Source organism: Bombina bombina, chromosome 6 (genome assembly GCF_027579735.1).
Source record: "Bombina bombina isolate aBomBom1 chromosome 6, aBomBom1.pri, whole genome shotgun sequence".
Lineage (NCBI taxonomy): Eukaryota > Metazoa > Chordata > Amphibia > Anura > Bombinatoridae > Bombina > Bombina bombina.
In genome coordinates, this window is record NC_069504.1 from 178,861,010 (window position 1) to 178,887,109 (window position 26,100).

Consider the following 26,100-nt stretch of genomic DNA (forward strand, 5'->3'; position numbering starts at 1 on the left):
GATTGAGGAACTGCACACTAATCTGTCATGAGTAAACACATGATGGCTTGCACTGTATTATTATTATAAAGATTACACAATAACTCACTATTGTTATTTTAGCTAATTTGTAGCCCTGAATAACCCTTAATATATTAATAGAGATACTTTGTCTTCTGCCTAAGTTGCAACATTTTAAAACATTAAAGGGACACTAAACCCAAATATTTTCTTTCATGATTCAGATAGACCATGCATTTGTAAGCAACTTTCTAATTTACTCCTATTATCATTTTTTCTTCGTTCTCTTGCTATCTTTATTTAAAAAGCCAGAATGTGATGCATATTAGCTGGACCTTTTTTGGTTGAGAACCTGGGTTATGCTTGCTTATTGGTGGGTTAATGTAAGCCTCCAATAAGCAAGCACTATCCATGGTGCTGAAACTAAAATGGGCTGGCTGCTAAGATTTACTATCCTGCTTTTAAAATAAAGATAGCAAGAGAACAAAGAAAAATTGATAATAGGAGTAAAATAGAACATTGCTTAAAATGTCATGCTCTATCTGAATCATGAAAGAAAAAAATTGGGTTCAGTGTCCCTTTAAAAGCAAAAAAAAAACAAGCAAAAGAAAACATGCGTTAAATTAGGTAATTAAATAGTTCAGTGCATCTAAAATGTAGATTGGCAAAATGTTATATTTGATAATGAAAAAGTCTTTTAAAAAATGTAATTTTAATGCCAGATTTCCTCCCATGCCAGATTAAAGTTTTCCAAAATAAAAACACCCTTAAAAACACAACATGAAGATCTGCACGTGTAACTATTAGCCCTTCAGTCCTTTATATTACAGAATATGACCCCTTTAATTTAGAAAATGCAAAGGTGAGAAAGCATTTGCTGCTGAAATGACTGAGGTGGTACTAAAAAAATTGTGATTCCCGGGGGCGGAGCTTAGCCATGCTGGAAAATGGCTGTGTGAGAGGATAGCTCCCAGGCCCATACCACCTAAGCCCGGTATATAAAATTAGCCAAAGACCTTTTCTTATCATACAGAGAACCCTCAACCACAGCAGAAACAAGGGGATCGATCAAACCGCAGAAGGGAACAGCTGACTTTGAAAAACGCCACGGGAAGCCGGCGGGCCGACTCCCCGTACTTAGGCCACAGGCGGAGTGATCGTAAGAGACCAGGAACTACCACCTCACAGTCCGGGCAAAACATAAAGCCTCAAACACAGCAATAGACACGTTCTAGCCGACCGGACACGACAGAGAGCCGACACTAAAGCGGCAAGTAAGTCAAAGGTTCCTGGGGGTGCAAAAAACACCGCGCACCACTACGCGGTGAAATTAATGCAATAGTACAGCGCCACATCACTAGCCAAAGGGTCCCCGACATAAACGCATCAAAGGCCAGACAGCTGGTAAAACAACTCAAAACAGATAAACAGATAATAAACACAGCAGCAGTATAAAAGGGGGAAGAGCAGAACTAGGAGTGCTGCATATTGACAGTAAATGAAAAAGAGGCCTAAGCATATCACAGAGACATTATAAGCTATACGAAAATAAGCTGTACCTTAGCACTAATCACTGCAAGAGACTGCATAAAACTACAGCTGCTACCACAGATCCTAAACTCTGTCAAGAGGGATATTTTTCACACAGGTGCACAGAACTCACAAGACCAAAACCACTACTACTTGCACAATAGTAAATACATAGCTAACACCGGAGATACAGTGCACCCTAATCCAGAGGGGAGAATACCCAAGGAAACACAAAGAAAGTGCTCCACGATAACTTGGTGACTTTATTATTACGGTCATACATCTCTAAACCAGACATACCCTCGCTGGGGACACAAAAGCTGAGACTGACATATAACTACCAAGGCCTGCTCCCTACTCCACTGCATTGTATATAAAAAATATGCCAGCACGCAAACAAGGCAAATCTGACAGTGTTACAAATACAAAAATGCTGCAGCAATATTTAAAACCCTTAGAACCGCAGATTCCCATGGCTACATCTAACCCAAAAGCTCCTGTACTAGCAGAGGACATGCAAACAATGCCATCACTTCCAGCACACTCTCCTGGTCTCACAAAAGAAGATTTAAAACCCCTGTGCACTAAAGATGATGTAAAAGAGATCATGTCAGAAGTTAAAACCTGGTATACTGAACTGAAACGTGACCTGACAAGAGTGACCCAAAGAGTAACAAATTTAGAAGAAAGCCACAATACAACACATAATGATATTGAACACATCTCACGTCTGGCATATGAACAAGAGGAGACCATACACCAACTCTGGGAGAAAGTTGAGGACCTAGATAACAGAGGTAGGAGGAACAATCTCCGGATACGGGGCATCCCTGAAACTATACAACCAGCGGCCCTGGAAGGCTGCCTACAGGATCTTTTCCGGACCCTTAAGGGGGATAACGGCGCACCTGAGGTCCCAATAGAAAGAGCTCATCGAGCCCTAAGAGCCAAACCCCCACCTAAAGCACCTCCTAGGGATGTCATTCTCAAACTCCTGCATTTTAAAGACAAAGAAGACATCCTCAGATTTGCCAGACAAAAACAGGACTTTACACATGCAGGCATCCGCATACAGATTTTTGCTGATCTGAGCCCAACAACTCTGCAAAAAAGAAGAGATCTCAGCTATATTACCATTGCTCTAAGATCACAGAGGATACCCTATAGGTGGGGATTCCCAGTCAGCATCATCGCTACAAGAGACGGCACCACTGCGGTGTATAAAACCAGAGAAGACCTGCCACACTTCTGCGAATCCTTACGGATTAACATCCCACACCCAGAGCATACAGATGAAGAAAATGTGACAACTCCAAGAACACGCATCAGATCCTTATCACCGTCAGAGAGAAAGTCAAGGACAGAAACTGAAAAAAGATCTAACGTGCCGAACGCGTGCCCACATTTAATGGACTCCTGCAAGCAATCAGATAGAGGGCACGCGCCGACATGAGAGGACTCATAATGGTCAAAAATGGCTAAAGGTCGTATATTCTATATTAATGTTTGCTCTATCGGGCTTAGGGGTAGGGATATAGCCCTATCTTGTTATTTCATTTCATTTCAGCTTGTTATTACTGTTTGTTGATTAATACTGTTGCCCTGTTGTTAATTCATTGTTGCAGTACAAGTTAACCTCATACCAATTTATTTTAGGTTCACCTGTGGCACCATCTGAGCTCCCTTTCACCGCATCTTACCCACACAGACACATCAACTCTGCTTACACGAACCACCGAACTCTCATTTCCACGAAGTAGACGCATCTAAATACCAGACTTGGACCCGACCACAGGTACACATTACAAAAAGGTACTATACACCCCACATACACAGACGAAAGCTCCCACGTAGTATTGACCCACACACATCAGATAGGCGGAAAGAATAGCATGACAGACCAGAGAAACCCACAGGGGCAACCCCTCACACTAGTATCTATAAACGCCAAGGGTCTTAACAGCCCTGAAAAAAGGTCAATAGCGTTCCACCAACTGCACAAAACCAAAGGGGACATACTCTTCATACAAGAGACGCATTTTAAAAAAGGGAGGGAACCCAAGTACATGAACAACCAATATAAGACCTTTTTCCTGGCCTCGGGGCCAAATAAGAAAGGAGGAGTAGGTATATTCCTCAAAAATACAGTACTCTTTCAACCGAAACATGTCATCAAAGATACCAAAGGAACATATCTGATAGTGACAGGGCTCCTCTTCAACACATATGTTACGCTGGTTAATATCTACCTACCCAATCAGGGACAGCACCTAGTTTTCAGACAGGTCACACAGTTACTACTGGAACATATGAAAGGGGTATTGTTTATCGCGGGCGACTTTAACCTGCCACTAGACCCCTCACGAGACACATCGACAGGGAGGACGAGCACACCGATGAAAGTCATAAAATCCATTAACTCCCAACTGCAAATGCTAAAGACACATGACATCTGGAGAACAAAGCACCCAGACACCTCAGACTTCACATTCTACTCACACCCACACCACACTTACACTAGAATTGACTACATAGTGACAGACCAGATCGGATTGACTATGGTGGACAAAGCTGAAATTTTACCAATAACATGGTCTGACCACGCGCCAGTAAAATGCGTGATCAAATGGTCAAGCATACCACCACACCCCTTTATGTGGAGACTTGACGAAACTGCGCTAGCTAACCCATTAATCCAGACGGACGTTGACGAAACACTGGGACATTTCTTCAGGGAAAACACACCCACAGACACATCAATGGCAACAACATGGGAAGCGCACAAATGTGTAATCAGGGGGGAATTCATCAAACACAAAGCGAGAAAAATAAAAAATGACAGACAGTTCATAAACTCTACCCTTTCTCAAATAAGATACTGGGAGACACAACATAAACAACACCCGACCTCCACAATCTATCTAAAAAATTTAACCAAAGCTAGGCATGAGCTTAACAACCATTACATCAAGGAATACCAGCACAAAGCCGTGATACTACAACAAAAATACTTCGACGTAAATAACAAATCAGGGTCCTCGCTTGCCAAGGCATTAAAACGCCAGCAACTAACAACCCATGTACACGAATTAGCGGACACAATGGGAAACATGCACAGGGACAGCATACAAATAGCAGAGACATTCAGGCAGTACTACGAAAAACTGTACAATATACACAACGACTGTGACCTACGAGAGATAGACAACTATCTGGAAGGGGTGACACTACCCACTCTTGACACAGAAAGCGCCGGGGCTTTAGATGTACCAATTACAAAAGATGAAATTGCAGCCGCCATTAAGTCCATGCCAAACGGCAAGAGCCCAGGACCGGATGGCCTGGGTATTAAATACTATAAAACCTTCATACACCATCTTATACCGCCACTAATATCCCTATTTAACTCATTACTAGAGGAGGGGGTTTTTCCAGACAACATGTTAGAGGCTTACATCACAGTCTTACCTAAACCAGGCAAAAACCCAAATAAACCAGAAAATTTCCGCCCCATTTCTCTCCTAAACTGTGATATCAAAATTTTTGCTAAGATTCTGGCCAATAGAATTAATAAATATCTGCCCACATTGATTAATCCGGACCAAGTGGGTTTTGTCCCTGGGAGGGAGGCGAGGGACAACACCTTAAAGGCACTGCAATTAATGAACTATGTCCAGCTACACAAAATCCCGTCAATCTTTGTGTCGACAGACGCAGAGAAAGCCTTTGACAGGGTACATTGGCTTTTTCTAAAAGCGGTCCTACATAAAATGAAATTTAGCAACTCCACTATCTCCCAAATCTTCACACTATATGAATGCCCAACAGCGCGTGTCAAAGTAAACGGTCTACTATCTGACAGGTTCTACATTCACAATGGCACGAGACAAGGCTGCCCCCTCTCACCAATTCTCTTCGCCATAACAATAGAGGCACTGGCGCAGAGAATAAGAGAGGACACGCTGATATCAGGGGTCCCCATAAACTTGACTGAACACAAACTAGCACTTTACGCGGACGATGTCCTGCTCACATTGACGGAAACGGAAACCTCTATGCCCAGGGTCCTGAAGGTGTTCAGTGACTATGGACGGGTATCAAATTTTCATCTTAACACAACCAAGTCTGAACTATTAAATATTACATATGATCCCGACTCTTTATCTGAGATACTTCAAGACTGCCCACTCCGCACACAACAGACAACAATGAGATATCTAGGCATACACTTATCACCAGACCCACAGGTACTATTTCAAGCTAACTACAAGGCACTAGAACACAATCTGGTGTCAGATCTTTCTAATTGGAAAAAGAAGACAATTTCATGGGTAGGGAGAATTAACGTTGTCAAAATGAACGTAGTCCCAAGGATATTATATCTACTCCAGACTACCCCAATTCCACTGCCAACAAATTACCTACATAAACTACAAAGCATACTGGAACATTACATCTGGGGAAACATTAGGCCAAGGATAGCAAAGAGAACCTTATACCTCCCAAGAGACAGAGGAGGTCTGGGAGTCCCAAACATTCCCACCTACAAACAAGCCACCATATTACAGAGACTATTAGACTGGTGCCATAACGACCCCAACAAGAAGTGGGTACAACTGGACTGTGACATCCTTAACACAAGAAATGCAGGTCTTCAGGTGTGGGCCCCAGAGAAACATAGAGCCAAAGCCACATCCACATACCCATTACTAATAGACTTTTACTCACATTGGGATAAACTCCAACGTACCTCCACAACTATCTCTTCCACCCATGCACCATTAACCCCATTGTACCAAAACCCTGAAATACCTTGGAACTATAAGCTAAGGGACATAGAACCAGGGTCCTCCTTTGGTGATATGACGATCTCCTCCCTCTTGGAAGGAGGCAAACTCGCACCATTAGCAGACATTCAAGAGACAACATTGGGGGCGCATCTGAACTGGTTAGCACACTCACAGATCAATCACTTCCTTGCAACACACCATTCCAGGGGCTCATTTACAAGACAGAAAACGGTCTTTGAAACCCTGTGCACCCGAGTCACTCCCATGTCTCATGCCATCTCATTGACATATAAATTATTACTATTGGAAGACGCCAACACACTCCCCACATATGTGAAGGCATGGGAAAAAGAATTACAAATGGAGATAGAGAATACAGAGTGGTACACTGCGTTCCAAATTACCAAGAAAGCCTCAGTTTCTGTACGAGTACAAGAGGCAAGCTATAAATTCATATCAAGATGGTACCTCACACCCAGTAGGTTACATTGCATATATAAGACAGCCTCAGGGAGGTGTTGGAGAGACTGCGGTGAGGAGGGCACACCAACACACATCTGGTGGTCTTGCCCTAAATTCGACACGTACTGGGTAGGTGTCTTCACACAGATTGCACACATAATAGGGAAACCGTTACAAAACAGTCCAAAGACGATTCTATTTCTATCACTACCTAAGTTAGAGACTAAGCAGAACAAGGCTTTACTCCTAATCATGCTGAATAGTGCCAAAATGCTCATCCCAAAGTATTGGAAAACAAAGACGACACCATCCATAGAGGAATGGGAAAACCAAGTAAAAACATTACTGCACTTAGAGAGGTACCACCACATACAACATGGCACAGCAGACATACATGAACTAATGTTGCAACAATGGGAACAGCGCAACACTGACCACTGATATTAGTCAACGCAGACACACCACAATTCAGGACAAAAGACGCGACTACTTGTATAACACATCTCCCCACTGGCTAAGTAGGGATAAGACACAAAAACGCGTAAAACACAATGACAGACCCGGGAAACAAGGGACCACTAACTGTGCAGAAGCAATTGCATGTAAAAATCCTTCCACGGGTGAACCTATGACCCCTTTTCCTTCTCATGGTGCCACGCAGAGGTCACACACTGTTTTACTTTTTATATGAAACTTTATATTTGTTTAAATACAAGCTAGCATCTTTACCAAGTATTATTGATTATATTTGCCAGGCTATAAGGCCTATACGGACTCAGACTCTATGATGGAACTGCGAAACTTAGCAGTATCTACAACAATGACACAAGCTGCCAAGGACAACACTGAGAAGTCGGAGGGGGGTAAGGGGTAAGGGGGAAAAAAAAAGAAAAAGGCAAAGACTGGAAAACATAACTGTGAAAATTTTACATGTTGTATACAAAACTTGAGTTTTTCAATAAAACATATTTAAAAAAAAAAAAAAAAAAAAAAAAAAAAAATTGTGATTCCCAAAATATGATATTTTAGATCATTTACATATGGGAATAACCAAGAGACCTTTTAGATTTGTATTTCAGTAAGAAACATAGGGGCCTATTTATTAAAGGTCTTGCGGACCTGATCTGAAAGTGCAATATGCTCTCCGCCTTTAACATTGCGCTGCTGCAACGCCACCCCCTGCTGACTCGCGGCCAATCGGCTGCCAGCAGGGAGGTGTCAATCAACCCGATTGTACTCGATCGGATTGATTTCCGGCGATTCCTGTCCGCCTCATCAGAGCAGACGGACAGGGTTATGGAGCAGCGGTTTTTAGACTCTGCTCCATAAGACTCGCCAGAAACACGGGCCCACAAGCTCCCTACGGAGCTTGATAAATGGGCCCCATAGAGTCACATGCCTCAATCACATAGCCTATTGTCTAGATTCAATACAGATAGTTTGGGTTATGCATGTCCGTTGCTAGATTTGTTAAAGGACCATGAAACACAGTAGAATAGCATAATCAGTAAATGCATAATACAAAGACAATGCAAAATCACTTCGTTTGAATTTCAAATAAGTAGTAGATTTATTTCTGACACATTTTAAAGTTAGTTCTATTGTCCCTCCCAATACATCATGTGACAGTCAATCACACAATGCATATACGTATATCCTGTGAATCTTGCACATGCTCAGTAGGAGTAGGTGCCTCAGAAAGTGTGAATATAAAAATACTGCGCACATTTAGATAATGTAAGTTAATTGGAAAGTTGTTTAAAATTGTCTGCTCTATCTGTATCATGAAAGTTTAATTTTAACTTTAGTGTCCCTTTAAAGGGACAGTCATTTTTAACTTATCTATCAGAAATTAGTCACTACATTGCAAAATAGTTGTTTTAAAAGGATTTAAAATTGATATTTATACATTTTCAATACACACTCCTTATAAATCTTGTTTATCTTAAATCCTTTACTGTGGACAATTAGGGATAGATTAAAAACAAGCTCCTGACAATATTAACCTCTCCAGCCTCTTGGAGGAAAATAGAAAACTTTACTTTTAAGATTCAATTTATAAGAAAATCATGCAAAATAAATTATGAAAGGCATTGCAAAGTTTTTCAGTTGCACATTAAGTGCTATATTACAATGGGGCACTAAATTAATCAGCCATTACAAGTGGCTGGTTATTGCTATCATGAGCTTGCGGTAGCAATTAGTGCTTATAAAATTAACCAGAGATCAGATTTCACCATTAAATTCCTTTTACTGTGTATATAGCAGAGGGTATAAGGTTGCATTGAGATGTAACTCCCAGGTGAATTAATTGAATAGTAAATAGCAGCTATTACCACATAATAAAGTTTCCATAATTACAAGACTAAGTATGAAAAGTCTAAGTAATAAAGGTGAAATTATTCTGCTATGTGTGTATGCCCCCATGTTATGATGTAGCTCTAAATTGGTGTACCTACTAATAGCCTTTGGGCTATCTGAGAGCATGAAATGGCTGCACATATCTCAGGTGCATGCACTCTACTGTGCATCTTGGCTGCAGAAAAGACTGCTTCTGATTGAGAGCCCATGCCAGTGTTGTGTATGTCACAGCAGAGGATCTATGTGAGGATTTTATCGATGGCCCAACAGGAGGAGGCAAAGGAACCAGTCCTGTGGCACATGTGGCAGGCTTGTAACTAATTCCTCACTGGCTGTAATTGTGTTGCTACCCAACACTCCAATCTCTCATCTGTCTCTCAGTCGCAGCTCCCTGAGGGGAAAATGGGACTCAAATCGGTATGAGGACCCTTCTCAACAAAGAATCTGGAGCACATTGATTCTTTACAATCCTCCTGTGGAGGTAAAGAAAAGAATAGAATACAAGAGAGGTGGGAGGTATTAAGTAATCTTAGGGCTTTGTGAATCTTTGCCTCCTCCTAGTGGCCAGGAGTTGAATACCATTAGTAATGGCTGGTGAACTCTCACCACCTTATGAAAGAAACCTATTTTTATTTTTTCCTTATACGTATGTGATCTGCTCCTCCAATAGTCTTAGTAGCCGCACAGCTCTCTGAAACTATGTTATGCTCACTCAGTAGGCCAAGGTTCACTCACATGAGCTGAAAGTAAACTTCCTGTGATGTATATGTAAACAGTGAATCAGCAATTGACTTCTGATTCAATGTGTACTTGGATTCATGCATGCGCAGTTGGTCTATCCCTTGTGAACGTATATACCTACTATTCATAGGGTGGTACTGTTCTATATGTCACTATACTACACAAAAGAAAGAGAAGGGGCGTGGCTTGAAAGCGGCAATGATCGGTCACAATTTATTATGCTCCCAGCTCAACCCTAATAATCTACTAGTAATCCAAGGAGATATATCTCATCCCATTTACGCTATTCGAGATATGGCTACTCTACAATGTGAGTAATCAGACTATACCGAGATTGTCTCATTTACGCCCTCTGGGCCCTGACTAAGCCCGCAGAGATTTTTAAGCTGAGGTCTTCACCAGCACTCTCCGCAGCCCCCCCCCCCCCCCCGCCTGCTGGGTCATAACAGCTCTTGATCTGTTGCTAATTCAAGAGGAATATTGCTTATATATAAATCAGCTATAATGGAGGAGCTACATACAGCCATACTATCACTACACCTGGACTTCGAGGCGAAATGCATGATAAATTCAACAAACTTACCCTACTCTGTAAATTGGTGTGAAGTAATGATAACCCCTTCCCAGAAGAGCCTTTACCAACTACGGAAAACAAGAACCTCTCCCCACCCCCTCGAGAGGAAGGTCTGACCCACGAGGAGACTTTGACACAGAGACACATAGGAGCCTACAACGCTAAAAAGTATGGAGCTGACAGAGGCAATCATCAAGCTCTGAAACTCACAGCGGTTGAATCTAATCCAATAGGGTCCTTTGCTCATGCCCGGGGAGATGCAGCCAGCTTCCCTGGCGATGATGAAGTTCTAACATCCCTGATTGGCCTCACAAAGAACAGGACACTGCTTGTAAGAATACAACTCAGGGCCGCCTCAGCTCTTGGATCTAGGAGAGCCTACACAGAGAAGCTTGATACCATCGATAGCAGACCATACCGGATTCCAGACTTCCTGATCACAAAAGGAGATGATGGCCTCTCTTCCCCACCACCTTTACCCCATGTCCCGACAAGTTAATGTAGAAGTAGACTCTGGATTGTATATAGCGGACATTCAGACAAAACATTCCTCGCTCAAGCGGTCTGGAGTGGGCTGATACCTATAAAACTACATAGCAGTCTCGCTCATACAAGATTCAGAGACTTGACCATTACAAATGACCTTTTCGGTTTCACACACCATACTGATTGTGGGGTATAGAGATTCAGAGTACATATCCCTGTCTGTTAATGATCATTTTTCTAACCTAACCATCTAGAGTTTTATTATGCTAACTATGATAGCTATACTAGTTAAGTATAGTGTGCATATATAAGAAGCAATACACAGGGGCTCTAACTGAGGGTTTCCATTTCATTATCCATATGGTTTGCTATGTCTCATAAAGCACTGAGCTAACTCCATAGTTAATATCAGTCTAGACCTCCCCCTAACTCCATACATTAGAAAGCGGATAAATGTGAATGGTCATCTCCTTTTAACTATGAAAATGCAATAACTTTCTCTGGGGCATACTGGAAGGACATACCATTGTTACTACTTTTTGCATTTACCAATACTGACTGAGAAATAAGTTAGCTTGTTGTATAATGCTTTTATGTCTTTTATGGCTTTTATGTCTGTATAACCTTGTTAGCCTACTATATATCCCACTTTTACCCATTGTACCCATTGTACCTGTGACTAGAACATTTGGATATTTTTACCTCCATATTTTGTATATATGTAGCTCCTCCTCTATTAGTACCTAATAAAACCAGGTCACATATCAACTTTCTCTTATAAAATATTGTGGGATGATAAGCTTTTATGATGTTATTTACAATGACGGATCAGGTGTGACCGGCAAACACAGCTCTTGCCCACAATATTAATATTCATTTATCTCCATACAGTCCACTGTTAATTTTATATGCAATATCTGGTACTACTCACTTATATAATATCTGCTTTGCATCATAACATAGCACTACTAATTTTATATAATTACAGTATTGGAGTATGAAAACACACTTACTCTACTACTCCATGCCAATGTAACACCTGTTATGCAAAATTGCCCCAATGCTATATTCTTTCTATATAATAGCACTACACTCTTCTCTGACCCAAGTATTCAAAGATATTATGCTCATTATCCATACTATACTAAGGCCCAAGAGTGACCATCTCAGATACCAGATTTCCTCCTCCAGGTCTTTTACACTTTTATGGGTCCAAGATTGGCCCTTGACAATTTGGGAGGAATTTATACTTTAAAATGAGGTTTCATTTTTATTAGTCCTTTCATATAACCATACTACTTACCAGTAGGTCATCCGCAAGTTTGGAAGTTGTATATTCTCATGCTGTTCTTTCAATAGATATTATTACTTCTATGACTTACTATTGAGATCTAGCACTTATGAATCCCATATATTTGTCATAGAAATATCTTACTGACCTACAGGTTGTGTACCTATTGGTTTATACTTGACTTCTGATAACTTGTAAAAACTTCAATCTGCTTTTGAAAGGACATGTCTTATTTTTTGTATTTCACAATAACTTCAATAAAAGATTATTTAAATAAAAAATAAAAAAAGAAGGGGCAGAATGAATATCGAGAAAAAGTATAAGAATAAAAGAAGTGGTTTTATTATGTAAAGTTGTAAATTAAAAAACTATTATCGCTGTTTATATGGGACTGGCACCTATGTTCTACAGATATACACATGCATGGGCACATACGCACATATGCACATACACTGTGCCCTGAAGTAATTACAGGTTGTTATTCAATAACTTCAAATGATTTCACCACCAGGAAATCCATCTATGTGTATATATGCAACAAAGCTGTGCAACAATAAATGAAAAGGCAGCATTGTTTCCCAACCATTTACAAACCTCTTCCAGCTGGCAGGCTTTTATAACACTCTTGTATCTATAATGGTCATAAGAAACACCAAAGATGATATTTTCTTTTATTGTTCCAGGCATAATCCAGGAAATCTGAGGGGAAAAGGAGATTCTTCCACTGTGCTTTATCTTTCCTGCAGATGGAACGAGTTCCCCCATTATCATCATCAACAGAGAGGTCTGGAGTAATACAAAATAGGGATAATTAGTAAACACATTATTACAGTTGTATGTAGAGATTTTCCTCTCCAGGGAAACAGACAATTATATTTCTTTCATTTTTCTATAACTTTATAGATAGCAAAACAATAGCACATGTATGTTTTCACCCAATTAGACCAATATTATAGAAGTTGTAATTTACCTACCATATAACCTACTATATAAAGTATATATACTCTCTTAACTATGTCCAAATGCTAGTTATCTCATGTGTTCAGCTATTATTGTTTATGAAACGTAAATGACCTTAACATCTAATAATGAACCTGAATTACAAAACGCCTACCCAGATCCCTAGATTACCAAATCCCCTTTCTATTTCCTGCATCAATATTGCTATACAAAATCTGCAACTATGTCAATAGTCACAACATAAAGCAAAGTTGTCTTTAACAGCAAGTGGGTTTACACAAAGATATTACTTTAATTGGGCATTGTACAGTAACATTTTGTCTCTTTTAATGTGTTCCCAATGATCAATTACACTTGTGCTTGAGTATATTAAATGGAAAAATAGCTCCTTTACTTTTATATTTTCATTTGAAGTTTCTGCTTTTGCCTGTAGAAACTGCTACTATTACTGAAAATGTCTGTATTAGCTAGAGAGACTATGTAAACAACAGGAAGCAGCAGCTATCATCCTCCCAGTGGGAGGTGGGAGTTAAAGGGTGCAAAATACATTTAAGCACACCAAGTCAAAGCCCATCAGTCCAGGAGGACATACTAAGAATGATGACAATAACACACTATTTCTCTATTAAAGCTCTTATGCCGTGTCTTATAACCTTAAATACAGTAAAATTGCTCAATCAACAATAACATAAGGGTTCAAAATGTCAAGTCCTGAGCTATTAGCCAGGACAAAATGTTACTTACCACTTCTAATCCCACCCACATCCACTACTTCCCCCCCTTTGCATATGTTTAGCTATTGTGAAACATTTTGTAATATTGTGTTTATTTTATACCATAACAGATTAAATAATGCTACATACAGTAATAAATTAACACTTAGCAACATAAACTAGAGGTTCTGGGGAAGACAACATCTGGATAAAAAAAATAAGTTGTTGAACATAGAGAATGCAGAGAGTGCTGACAGTAATGGAAGGTAATAGCAGACCTGGAGATTTTTTTTTAAATATATAATTATCATCTCTCCCTTCTCTCGCTTAAAGGGACACTGAACCCAATTTTTTTCTTTTGTGATTCAGAAAGAGCATGACATTTTAAGCAACTTTCTAATTTAAAGGGACAGTCATAGAGCATGTGATTTTAAACAATTTTCCAATTTACTTTTATCACCAATTTTGCTTTGTTCTCTTGGTATTCTTAGTTGAATGCTTAACCTAGGAGGTTCATATGCTAATTTCTTAGACCTTGAAGGCCACCTCTTTTCAGAATGCATTTTAACAGTTTTTCACCACTAGAGGCTGTTAGTTCACGTGTTTCATATAGATAACACTGTGCTCATGCACGTGAAGTTATCTGGGAGCAGGCACTGATTGGCTAAACTGCAAGTCTGTCAAAAGAACTGAAATAAAGGGGCAGTTTGCAGAGGCTTAGATACAAGATAATCACAGAGGTTAAAAGTATATAAATATAACTATGTTGGTTATGCAAAACTGGGGAATGGGTAATAAAGGGATTATCTATCTTTTAAAACAATAAAAATTCTTGTGCAGACTGTCCCTTTAATCCTATTATAAAATTTTCTTTATTCTCTTGGTATCTTTATTTGAAATGCAAGAATGTAAGTTTAGATGTTGGCCCATTTTTGGTGAACAACCTGAGTTGTCCTTGCTGATTGGTGGATAAATTCATCCACCAATAAAAAAGTGCTGTCCAGAGTTCTGACAAAAAAAACTTAAATGCCTTCTTTTTCAAATAAAGATAGCAAGAGAATGAAGAAAAATTGATAATAGGAGTAAATTAGAAAGTTGCTTAAAATTGCATGTAATATCTGAATCCTGAAAGAAAAAATTTGGGTTCAGTGTCCCTTTAACTATCTTTCCAGACTCCCTTCTCTTTTCAATCTCTCTTTTTACCCTCTCTCAGGCCATGGATATATATCCCTTTAGATAATAGTTTTAGCACATAGCTCAAATATGTGTTTTTTCAGTGCTGCAATAGGAATGTACATTCTGCAATTACAATGTGCCAGCAGACTTCAGACTCAACATTCACTAACTAACTTTCACTAGCCACCATTAAATTTTCATTTGCCAATATCTAGTGGAAATTTTGATCCCTGACATAAATACAAATAAAATACAATAAAGCTTTCTTTGAATTTCAAATAAGCTGTAGATTTTTTTCTTTCTGATAAATTTTAATGTTTCCTTTAATTGTCCTGTCTCCTGTATTATGAGACAGCAGTAATGCCAATCACAGACTCATGCACTGTATGTATATGAGCTGTGAACTCTGGTTTTCAACAAAGGATACCAAGACAATAAAATCAATTTGATGATGGAAATAAATTGGAAATCAAGTAAGTTTAAGTATTCTCTTTGTTCTATCAAAAATATATTTTAGATGCATTATAGATAACTGAAATGTTTTTTCCTGTGATGGAATAGGTTTATAAATCATATGCTCTGATCCAGCAATACATCTGTGCAATTCCATATAAACATATTTAAACGGTTCTTTTTTATATGTATGGAAGAAAATGTTTAATGCTACAGTTACAAGGTACTGAAGGTGTTTAGTGCAAAAATTGCAGGGTTTATATTCTACAGTCAAAAAAAAAAAGAAGTATTTTATATTTTAAGAATTAAATGCTCTAGATACAAAAAAAAGTTGTTTTTTTTTAAATTCCATTAAGGGAGTTCAAAATTGTGAACCTGCAATAAAACATAGAATTGTTGGGGGGGGGGGGGGGGTCTGAACAGTGATCAGGATCGGTCACACTTTTCTGAGCTCCAGCGGAATCTCTTTAAATCTTACGATTCCAAGAGTAATTCAACAGCAAAATCTTCAGATTTGATCTCACTATTGACCCACTACATTGTGGTGCTTTAGTTAACTAATACAAAGCTGTATTTGTGAAGCCGTAGTAAAGAATCAGACGACAGAGGCCTGGTGCTGCGGCACCTTCCAGACGACGCTACCCCCCTCAGAAATCCAAGGTACTCAGCTGCAGCTGGACACATAAATATATCTACAAGGACCTACACACCACTACCTTTAAAACCAGAGAGATATCAAAGACAAGACAGAACCCACAGTTACCCATCATCACCAAACATAAAAAGAAACAAAACAAAGTATTGTGTCTAAAATGGCCGACATGAAGGAAACTGATTTCCGAAACATTTTAAAAAATAAGCACTGGTGCAGATTCAAATCGCTCTGCTTGTGCCTCATAGACAAAGCTCCACAGGATCTTCTGCTAAGACGTTGTACCTCTGTGACTCTTATATCTTTGGATGAAATCCAACAGCAGGAAGAAAATAGAGAAAGTGTCGCTACTTCACCCAGCGACTTAAAGTATAACTTGGCGGCTCCAAGGGTACTGAAAATCACACACGTCACAGCCTCCGAGGATATAGGATCAACAACACCAACGATGACGGCACTACATGGCATAGTGAGCAAACCTCAGCGAGCGACAAAGCACTGCTCACAAGCTGTGGTTTCGGGGTACCCCTTGGATGCTGGGGCTGAAGAGTACATGCTGCATGAGTTTGCTGATCTGCACGATACCCACAATCCCTTTTCTAGCAAACAAACGCATGGGGATAAAAGAACTCAGGACTGATCACAAACAGCAGCTGAATTTAACATTAAGTTTAGAAGCCGTTGCCTTTATCCCAATCTTATAATTATAACTTTGTTGGCGAATATGTACCTGTTTCAACACTAAATTGTAATAGATTATAATCTCTGTTTCCTATATGTTTATAAATTATAAATCTGGGCTCTAACAGCCCACTTAGGTATACTCAAATCCATATGCAAGATAAGTAGTAATAGACTCAATTACATAGCACAGAGTGTAGACTTGCCTTTTTGATCAAATGCATTAGATGCCTAGCTATACTCTGACTTAGAATCTAACCTACTAATATGGACTGGTTAATGATGTAACTTTAAAATGTATTATATCATATTCCTTGATTGATTGGAATCTATAGTTTATATGTTCCGGGCTAAACAGCACACTAGAGAAAAAATGAACAAACTGACTTGGCAAATGGAGATACACACATTTGTCTAGCACCATAGAGAAATTTGCCTTTATAATAATATACTAAGGTGCCTCCATACACGCAGGTCGAAGTGTTCCATTCTTTATAATTATATATTAGCAGGGTTTAATATCTTTTAGGGTCCATATAGTCTTATTTTTGGATCTTGCGGCTTGGGCAGGAGCTGCTGTGAAAAAGAAAAGCCAGATATACAAGGGACTCAGCCCTATACCTGGAAGTATTTAGTAAACATTTCTGTCGGGATAAACCCTCGCACTAAATTAAGTGCTTTTTAAGACAATAGAACCTATAATACGCCCCATGTGATATACTGTAGTCTATCTCTTGAAATGGTGACCTAATTATTAGAAGTCCTGGTTCTAGAACTCATTTCTTGTACTCCAGTCAACCTTATACCCCATACCTTTATATCTCAGTGGGCTGGGGACTATAGCTGTCAAGTATCCATTCTCTAACACTTATGAAATACATTTCCAATAGACAGTCTGTGGCATGTAGAATTGTGGGACATATCGTGGATGTGTATAGCTGCAGCTCTTGCATTGTTATGTTTAAGTCTGTTATTCTACATATATTTAGAACAATGCATTTTTTGTTTGTTTGTTTACTTTAGTGCTCTATAACACCCCATATATGTACACTGAATTTATATATCTGGTCCAAGAGTGACCAATACCGTCATTAGTTGGGGCAACAAAAAAAAGAGAACTTTATTATTTCTCAGGGTATGTAATAGAATTTATATACTGCTGTAAAGTGTTACATGTACCCACAATGCTTACTTGTATGTACTTCCTTATGTTCTCAATATAAAAAAAAAACATAGAATCGTCAAAGTCTCTGCAGTATCAGTGTAGATACTTTATAACTGACAGTAAAAAGTAAACCTGTGTTGGTTAACAGACTCAAATGTCTAACAATAGTTATGCACTCAAAAATCTGCTGTATCTGCTGTATTATCTGCTTTTCCTATACTACAGGGAAAACGCAAGAGGAAAGTTAGAGATTCAGATAGCAAGGTTTCTGCTCCGCCTATTGCTACACAGGCTGCCCTCCCTCATAAGTCTGATGATGAGGATACGTTATTAGCCTCTGACGGTAAAATCTCAGATTCGGACAGTATAATTCCTTCATCTAATGTTGAAGTAGTAACCTTCAGATTTAAGCTTGAACGCCTTTCTGTATTGTTAAAGGAGGTTTTGGCTACCTTGGACAACTCTGATACTCCTGTCGTTGATAACCCTAAGAAACCTAGTAAACTAAATAAATACTTTGATGTTCCTTCCACTGTGGAAGTATTTCCTGTTGCAGACAGTGCAATGGAGATTATTTCTCAGGAATGGGAGAAACCAGGAATACCCTTTTCCCCGACTCCTGTCTTTAAAGAAATGTTTCCTGTCGCTGACTCCATTAAAGATTCATGGCGCACAGTGCCTAAAATAGAAGGGGCCATTTCTACCCTGGTAAAGAGAACTACTATTCCTATAGAGCATAGCTGCTCTTTTAAGGCTGCTTTCTTATTTGAAGAAGATGTATGTTTATCAAGTTCTTCAATGGTAACCTTCAGTTTGTATTGCCACTGTGTCAAGTGCAGCATCTTATTGGTTTGATGTCTTGTCTAATTCACTTCAGGTAGAGACTCCTTTGGATGAGATCCAAGACAGGATTAAGGCTCTCAAGCTAGCCAATGCCTTTATTTCTGATGCTACCATGCAAGTTATTAAACTGGGAGCCAAGATACCGGGTTTACTGTGCTAGCCCACAGGGCATTGTGGCTAAAATCTTGGTCAGCTGATGTTACTTCCATGTCCAAGCTTCTGGCGCTTCCTTTAAAGGCTTTGTTTGGACCTGGTCTGGCAGAAATTATTTCTGATATTACGGGTGGAAAAGAGTCTTTTCAACTACAAGAAAAATAGACCTAAAGAACGTCAGAGTACTTTTTGTTCCTTTCGTAATTTCAAAGGAAAGTCTTCATCTTCCAAACAGGAACACTCCAAATCTTCTTGGAAGCCCAATCAGTCTTGGAACAAGGGGAAGCAATCAAAGAAACCCGCAGCTGATTTTAAATTAGCATGAAGGGTTTGCCCCTGATCCAGGATCGGATCAAGTGGGGGGCAGACTTTCTCTGTTTTCATAAGCATGGCTATGAGATGTCCCAGATCCCTGGGCTGTGGACATAGTATCTCAGGGTTACAAAATAGAATTCAAGACTTTTCCTCCCAGAGGCAGGTTCCACCTCTCAAGATTATCTGCAGACCAGATAAAAAGAGAGGCATTCTTGAAATGCGTTTGGGACCTTTCTTCCCTGGGAGTGATAGTTCCAGTTCCTGTAAGGGAACAGGGTCTAGGATTCTATTTAAATCTGTTTGTGGTTCCTAATAAAGAGGGAACTTTTTGTCCTATTCTAGACCTAAAGTGTCTCAACAAGTTTTTTTCATGGTACCGTCCTTCAAAATAGAAACCATTCATTCCATTCTTCCTTTGGTCCAAAAGGGTCATTTCATGATGACCATAGACCTGAAGGACGCGTATCTTCATGTTCCCATCTACAGGGATCATCACAAATTCCTGAGATTTGCATTTCTAGACATACACTTTCAGTTTGTGTCTCTTCCGTTTGGCCTTTCCACAGCTCCCACAATTTTCTCATAGGTTCTGGGGGCTCTCTTGGCAGTGATCAGGTCTCGGGGAATTGCAGTGGCACCATACCTGGATGACATATTGGTTCAAGCACCATCTTTTCAACAAGCAAACTCTCATACAGAGATCTTGTTGTCTTTTCTATGTTCTGACGGTTGGAAAGTCAATCTGGAAAAGAGATCCTTTGTTCCAGCTATAAGGGTGGTTTTCTTAGGGACCATAATAGATTCCCTATCTAGGAAAAAAATTCTGATGGAGATCAGAAAATCCAAGATTCTCTCCTCTTGCCTCTCTCTACAGTGGCTCAATGTATGGAGGTAATTGGTCTGATGGTTGCTTTCATGGACACCATTCCCTTTGCTCAATTCCATTTGAGAGCTCTATAGTTATGCATTCTCAGACAATGGAACGGGGACCATTCGGATCTGTCTCAGAGGATAGATCTAGATCAGTCGACAAGAGACTCTCTCCCATGGTGGCTTTCTCAGGAGCTTCTGTCTCAGGGCACATGCTTCTAGAGACCTTCCTGGGTGATTGTAACCATGGACACCAAACTGCTGGTCTGGGGAGCAGTCTGGGACTATGGACCCGGAAGGAGTCTGCTCTCCCCATAAATATCATGGAGTTGAGAGTGATTTACAATGCTCTGATGGCTTGGCCTCAATTATCCTTTGCCCGGTTTATCGGGTTCCAGTTGGACAAAATCACCTCAGTGGCTTAAATCAACCACCAAGGAGGAACTCAGAGATCCTTAGCCATGAAGGAGGTGGCTCAGATTGTTCAGTGGGTGGAAACTCACAATTGCTGTCTTTCTGCCATCCACATTCCAAGTGTGGACAACTGGGAAGTGGACTTCCAGAGCAGACAGACATTTCATCCCAGGGAGTGGGCACTCCATCTGGAGGTGTTCTCCAGGTTAACCCTCACATGGGGGTTGCCGGAGATGGATCTGATGGTGTCTCAGCAGAACGCCAAGCTTCCAGGATACGGTTCAAGGTTGAGAGATCTACAGGCCACCCTGATAGATGCTCTGGCGGTTTCTTGGGATTTCAGTCTGGCATATCTGTTTCCTCCGTTTGCTCTCCTTCCACGAGTCATTGCTCGTCTCAAACAGGAGAGAGCATTAATAATTCTAATTGCTCCTGCGTGGTCTCGCAGGATCTGGTATGCAGATCTAGTGAAGATGTCATCTCTTCCACCTTGGACGCTGCCTCTGAGGAAGGACCTTCTAACTCAGGGTCCATCCCTTCATCCAAATCTCGTTTCTCTGAAGCTGATTGCTTAAAGATTGAATGCTTAGTTCTAAGCATAGTTTTTCTGAGTCGGTCATTGAGACCATGATTCAGGCTCGCAAGCCTGTTACTAGAAAGATTACCATAAGGTATGGCGCAAATACCTTTAATGGTACGAATCCCAGGGCTTCCCTTGGAGTAGGGTCAGGATTCCTAGGATTTTGTCTTTTTTCCAGGAAGGTCTGGAGAAAGGATTGTCAGCCAGTTCTCTGATTTCTGCATTATCTATTTTGTTGCATAAGCGTCTGGTGGATGTGCCAGATGTTCAATCCTTTTGTCGGGCCATGGTCAGAATTAGGCCTGTGTTTAAGTCTGTTGCTCCTCCTTGGAGCCTTAACCTTGTTCTTAAAGTTTTGCGGCAGGCTCCGTTTGAGCCATTGCATTCCATAGATATTAAGTTGTTATCTTGGAAGGTTTTGTTTCTTGTTGCTATTTCTTCTGCTCGAAGAGTCTCAGAACTCTCATCTTTGCAGTGTGATTCCCCTTACCTTATATTTTAATGCTGATGAGGCGATTCTTTGTACTAAAGTGGGATTTCTCCCTAAAGTGTTTTCAGATGGAAATATTAATCAGGAAATTGTTGTTCCTTCTCTATGTCCTAACCCTTCTTCTCATAAGGAACGTTTGTTACACAACTTTGATGTTGTGCATGCTCTAAAATTCTACCTACATTCAACTAAGGATTTTCACCAGTTCTCTGCCCTGTTTGTTTGTTTGTTTGTTTCTCTGGAAAGTGTAAAGGTCAGAAAGCTACTGCTACTTCTCATTCTCTCTGGTTAAGAAGTATAATTCATTTTGCTTATGAGACTGCTGGTCAGCAGCCTCCTGAGAGAATTACAGCTCATTCCACTAGGGCTGTCTCCTCTTCTTCGGCTTTCAAAAATGAAGCTTCTGTGGAACAGATTTGGAAAGCTGCAACTTGGTCCTCTTTTCCAAATGTTCCAATTTTAATACTTTTGCCTCAGCCAAGGCTTCTTTTGGGAGAAAGGTTCTTCAAGCGGTGGTGCCTTCTGTTTAGGTCTGCCTGTCTTGTTCTCCCTCCCTAGTCATCTGTGTCCTCTAGCTTGAGTATTGGTTGCCACTAGTAATTGATAATGTCGTGGACTCTTCATATCTTAGGAAAGAAAACAAAATGTATGCTTACCTAATAAATTTATTTATTTTCGGATATGGAGAGTCCACGACCCCACCCTTAAATTTAAGACAGTTATTTTTTGTCTAAACCTCAGACACCTCTAAACCTTTGTGTTATTCCTTTTTCCATTTCCCTTCGGTTGAATGACTGGGGATTATGGATAGGGTGGTGACACTTAACAGCTTTGCTGTGGTGGACGTTGTGGACTCTCCATATCCGTAAAGAAAGAAATTTATCATGTAAGCATACATTTTGTTTTCATTGGCACTGGTTGCAAACACAATCTGCGAGCCCCCTAATGTAGTACTCAGTGGTAAATAATATTAATAAGTATATGTGGCAACATCAGGTACAGTAGAGAGGTAACTAAGTATGCAGATAACAGATCAGCAGGTATTATAACCAGCTAACAGGCCAGGACGCTGTATGGGAAACAAAGTCTGGCTGCCTGCTGTGCGTTGCTACGAGCCTCTGCATCTGATTCTTCAGCTCACCTTTATCTCTACAGTACAGTAATTCAATAGACAAGTTTAGGAATTCAGATTTACCAGCCACTGGGGGGAAAACAGTTCTTCTGATTGGCACAGGAGTCCTATTGCTAGTTCTGCCATTGCACATATAAACATATCAGTACAAATGGTACACCAGCCTAGTCACTGACTGTTATACATGAGGGCTATGCTTAAAAACTGGAACAATTCCTGGAAGATAAATTTGGCAGAGCAGGTGTCCCCTTCTCATATAAATTTAAAACACTTTTTATTCAATGCGTTTCTCATTAAACCAAATATATTTAGAAATTTATATTTTTATATAGAATATTTTCAAACCTGTCCTCCGGCCTCCCCAACATTTTCAGAATTACCTTAGATTAAGGAAAGTAAAATAACCATGTTTACTTATCAGCTGATTATTTCCCCTGTGCTCCAGTTCCGATATCCTCAATATCTTGTCTGTTAGGGAGGCCTGGGGACAGGTTTAAAAACCAGTGGTATAAAACATGGGAAGGTTCTATATCTAACTACTGTTTTTTATCTGCCTCGAACTGTTATTAAATAACCATCTCAATTACAGAGAACACAAGGGAAATTGTTTGGCTGTTATCATGGTTGTGTAACAAAGAATGATTAGTAATGCATTGACCCTAAATATATCACCTGCTATAAAATCAGTGTATTGATGTCGCTGTCTGTGAGAAAATCTCTGTTCTGCATTTGTCAGCTGTAACACTTTTTTTCAAGGGTGTTATTGTGTACAATACGCTGTCAAATACCTCCTTGTAAAACACTAGAACCTCATAGAGGATGGACTAAGCTTATAGTTTGACAGCTGTTGTAATTCCTTAGTTAATTAGTGACTAGTGATATGGTTGAAAGCTAAGCATTGAGTAATACAAGGAAAGGTGTCATATACTGAGAAATAGCGTATATTACTGCCCTTATCGCTAGTTTCCCCTTAAAGTCAATAGTAACCTTGTGGTTGAGAAATAAATGTAAAACATAAATCATTTTATAAAACAATTTGAGCAATTTCTCTACGTCAAAACAAGAGGAACACTTTGCATCTAACTACAAATTAACTGAGAGGTTTGTGTGGAATTTCAATCCCTTTTAGGAAAAAGGTGAACAAAGTTACATAAACGGAGAAATCCCATCAGGAGTAGGACGTAAGGACACAAAGGAATGTGTATGTTTTATACGGGGATAAAGTGCACTTACAATGAATGATTACAATGAATCTGCATAGTCTATGAGGACATAATTCATAACATAATTATTTAGCTTCTGCAATGGGGCAGGAAAAGTGGGACATATTCAAAAATTTCCAAAATGTGAAACATTTCAAAAGGAACATAAAAGTGCAAAAAGAAAATCGCTCATATATAACTATGGGTTTAATTGCTCCAAGGTCATGTGATCAGTGTTAGCGTAAAGGAACACAAATCTTACGTTTAATGGTCTGCTGCAAAAATCCAAAAGAAAACGTTGACAGGGGCTAGTGCACAAGCAATTACTTTTTCATGTTTGTAAAATGAGCCTGAGTGTTTCCACATGGATTGTCTAGCAATATAGAGAATTCTGTTTTTGCAGCATTTAATAATTCGAAACATTAGATAAAAAATGACCTAACAACACAGAGTATAAATAAGGACATGATCAGTCTGCAGTACCATTGCTATAGGTTTGTTCTATTAAAAATCTTCAGGAAGTATTATAAAGTAAAATAATTTGCTAATGTATCATCTGTCAGCTAATAAATCGCTAGAGTTACAAGATAAATAAGATAAACTGGTAACTGGGTGTTAGGAACCTTATTTAGGTAAATATAATTTAATCATAAGTAAATATTAGGTGAACTAATTAGTTCATCAATTTTCCCATGGAGGAAGGAATCTAACTACACAGAAACAGAAATAAAAATGCATTCATAGCTTTATGAGGGACATCAGGTACAAAATGAGTGTATATACGAGAAGCAGTAGAATATAGATTTTACTTGCACAGAGGGAAGACAAAGCCTGGTTCATCATATGGAGAGGAGATACACATCAGAATCAGTGTAGCTTATGATTCGTTTGGCTACTGCAGAACAGGATCATTTTGATGTTTGATCACAGATTTTATAGTCTCCACAAATGTGTTAACCAAGTTAATTCCATGCTTGGTAAGCTCTGTGCATTTAATATTGCACATGGTTCAAAGGATAAGTAAAGATAAAGGGACATTAAATGGATACTTAAGCCACATTTTTTTCTTTAATGATTCAGATAGAGCATGCAATATTAAGCAACTTTCTAATTTACTCATACTATCAATTTTTCTTTGTTCTTTTGCTATCATTATTTAAAAAGCAGGAATTTAAAGCCTAGGAGCCAGCCCATTTTAGGTTCAGCACCCTGGATGGTGCTTGCTTATTGGTGGCTACCTTTATCAAACCAATAAGCAAGCATAACCCAGGTTCTCAATAAAATATGGTCCGGCTCTTAAGCTTTACATTCCTGCTTTTTAAATAAAGACAGCAAGAGACCGAAGAAAAAATTATATTAGAAAGTAGCTTAAAATTGCATGCTCTATCTGAACCATTAAAGAAAAAAATTGAGTTCAGTGTCCCTTTAAGCTTATGAGTGTGTTGACATCTCTGGTATTAACCTCTTAAGGACATATGACTGATTTTTTCCGTCATAAAACCATTGAGCAAACTGAAAGCTGTGTCCTTAAAGGGTTAAAAACACTGCAACTAAAGGTTTATTTTACACCTATCTTGTGAGCAGATCTGATTTTGTCGTCTTGTTGGATATGTATAGAGATAATGTGCCATTGGAGCACCTTTTCCTTTGTATTTTCTACAGGCTATATTCTTTCCCAACTGCATCTGTGTAGAGATTCTTGTAAGTAAAAATGTCATCCAGTCAATCATATTGTAAATGCAGTTCTAGCATTTGCTAGGGAGGGTTAACTAAATTCTTTATTAGTAGCTTGTGCATTTTTGTTCTCAGTTACAAGAGTATTCCGTATTACCAATGGTTAAGTTCATGCCATCCTCCATAGCCTGAGAACTGCAAAACAATGTACTTCATACCAACTTTATGACAATGACTAGCCATGCTGTCTGCAGACTAAAGCCTAGGTTAAAGGGACAGTCTAGTCTGAAATGCCCTGATTCAGATAGGGCATAGAATTTTAAACAACTTTCCAATTAACTTTTATCACCAATTTAGCTTTGTTCTCTTGGTATTCTTAGTTGAAAGCTAAA

General features: G+C 39.4%; 1 protein-coding gene across 1 annotated transcript in view; it reads right to left on the bottom strand.

Moving 5' to 3' along the window:
- CFTR (CF transmembrane conductance regulator) overlaps positions 1–26,100 on the bottom strand; it is a 345,866-nt gene that overhangs the window by 122,996 nt on the left and 196,770 nt on the right. The window contains exon 11 of the mRNA XM_053716685.1: positions 12,830–13,021. Within this exon, the coding sequence (XP_053572660.1) occupies positions 12,830–13,021 (192 nt within the window). The remainder of the gene's footprint in view (positions 1–12,829; positions 13,022–26,100) is intronic.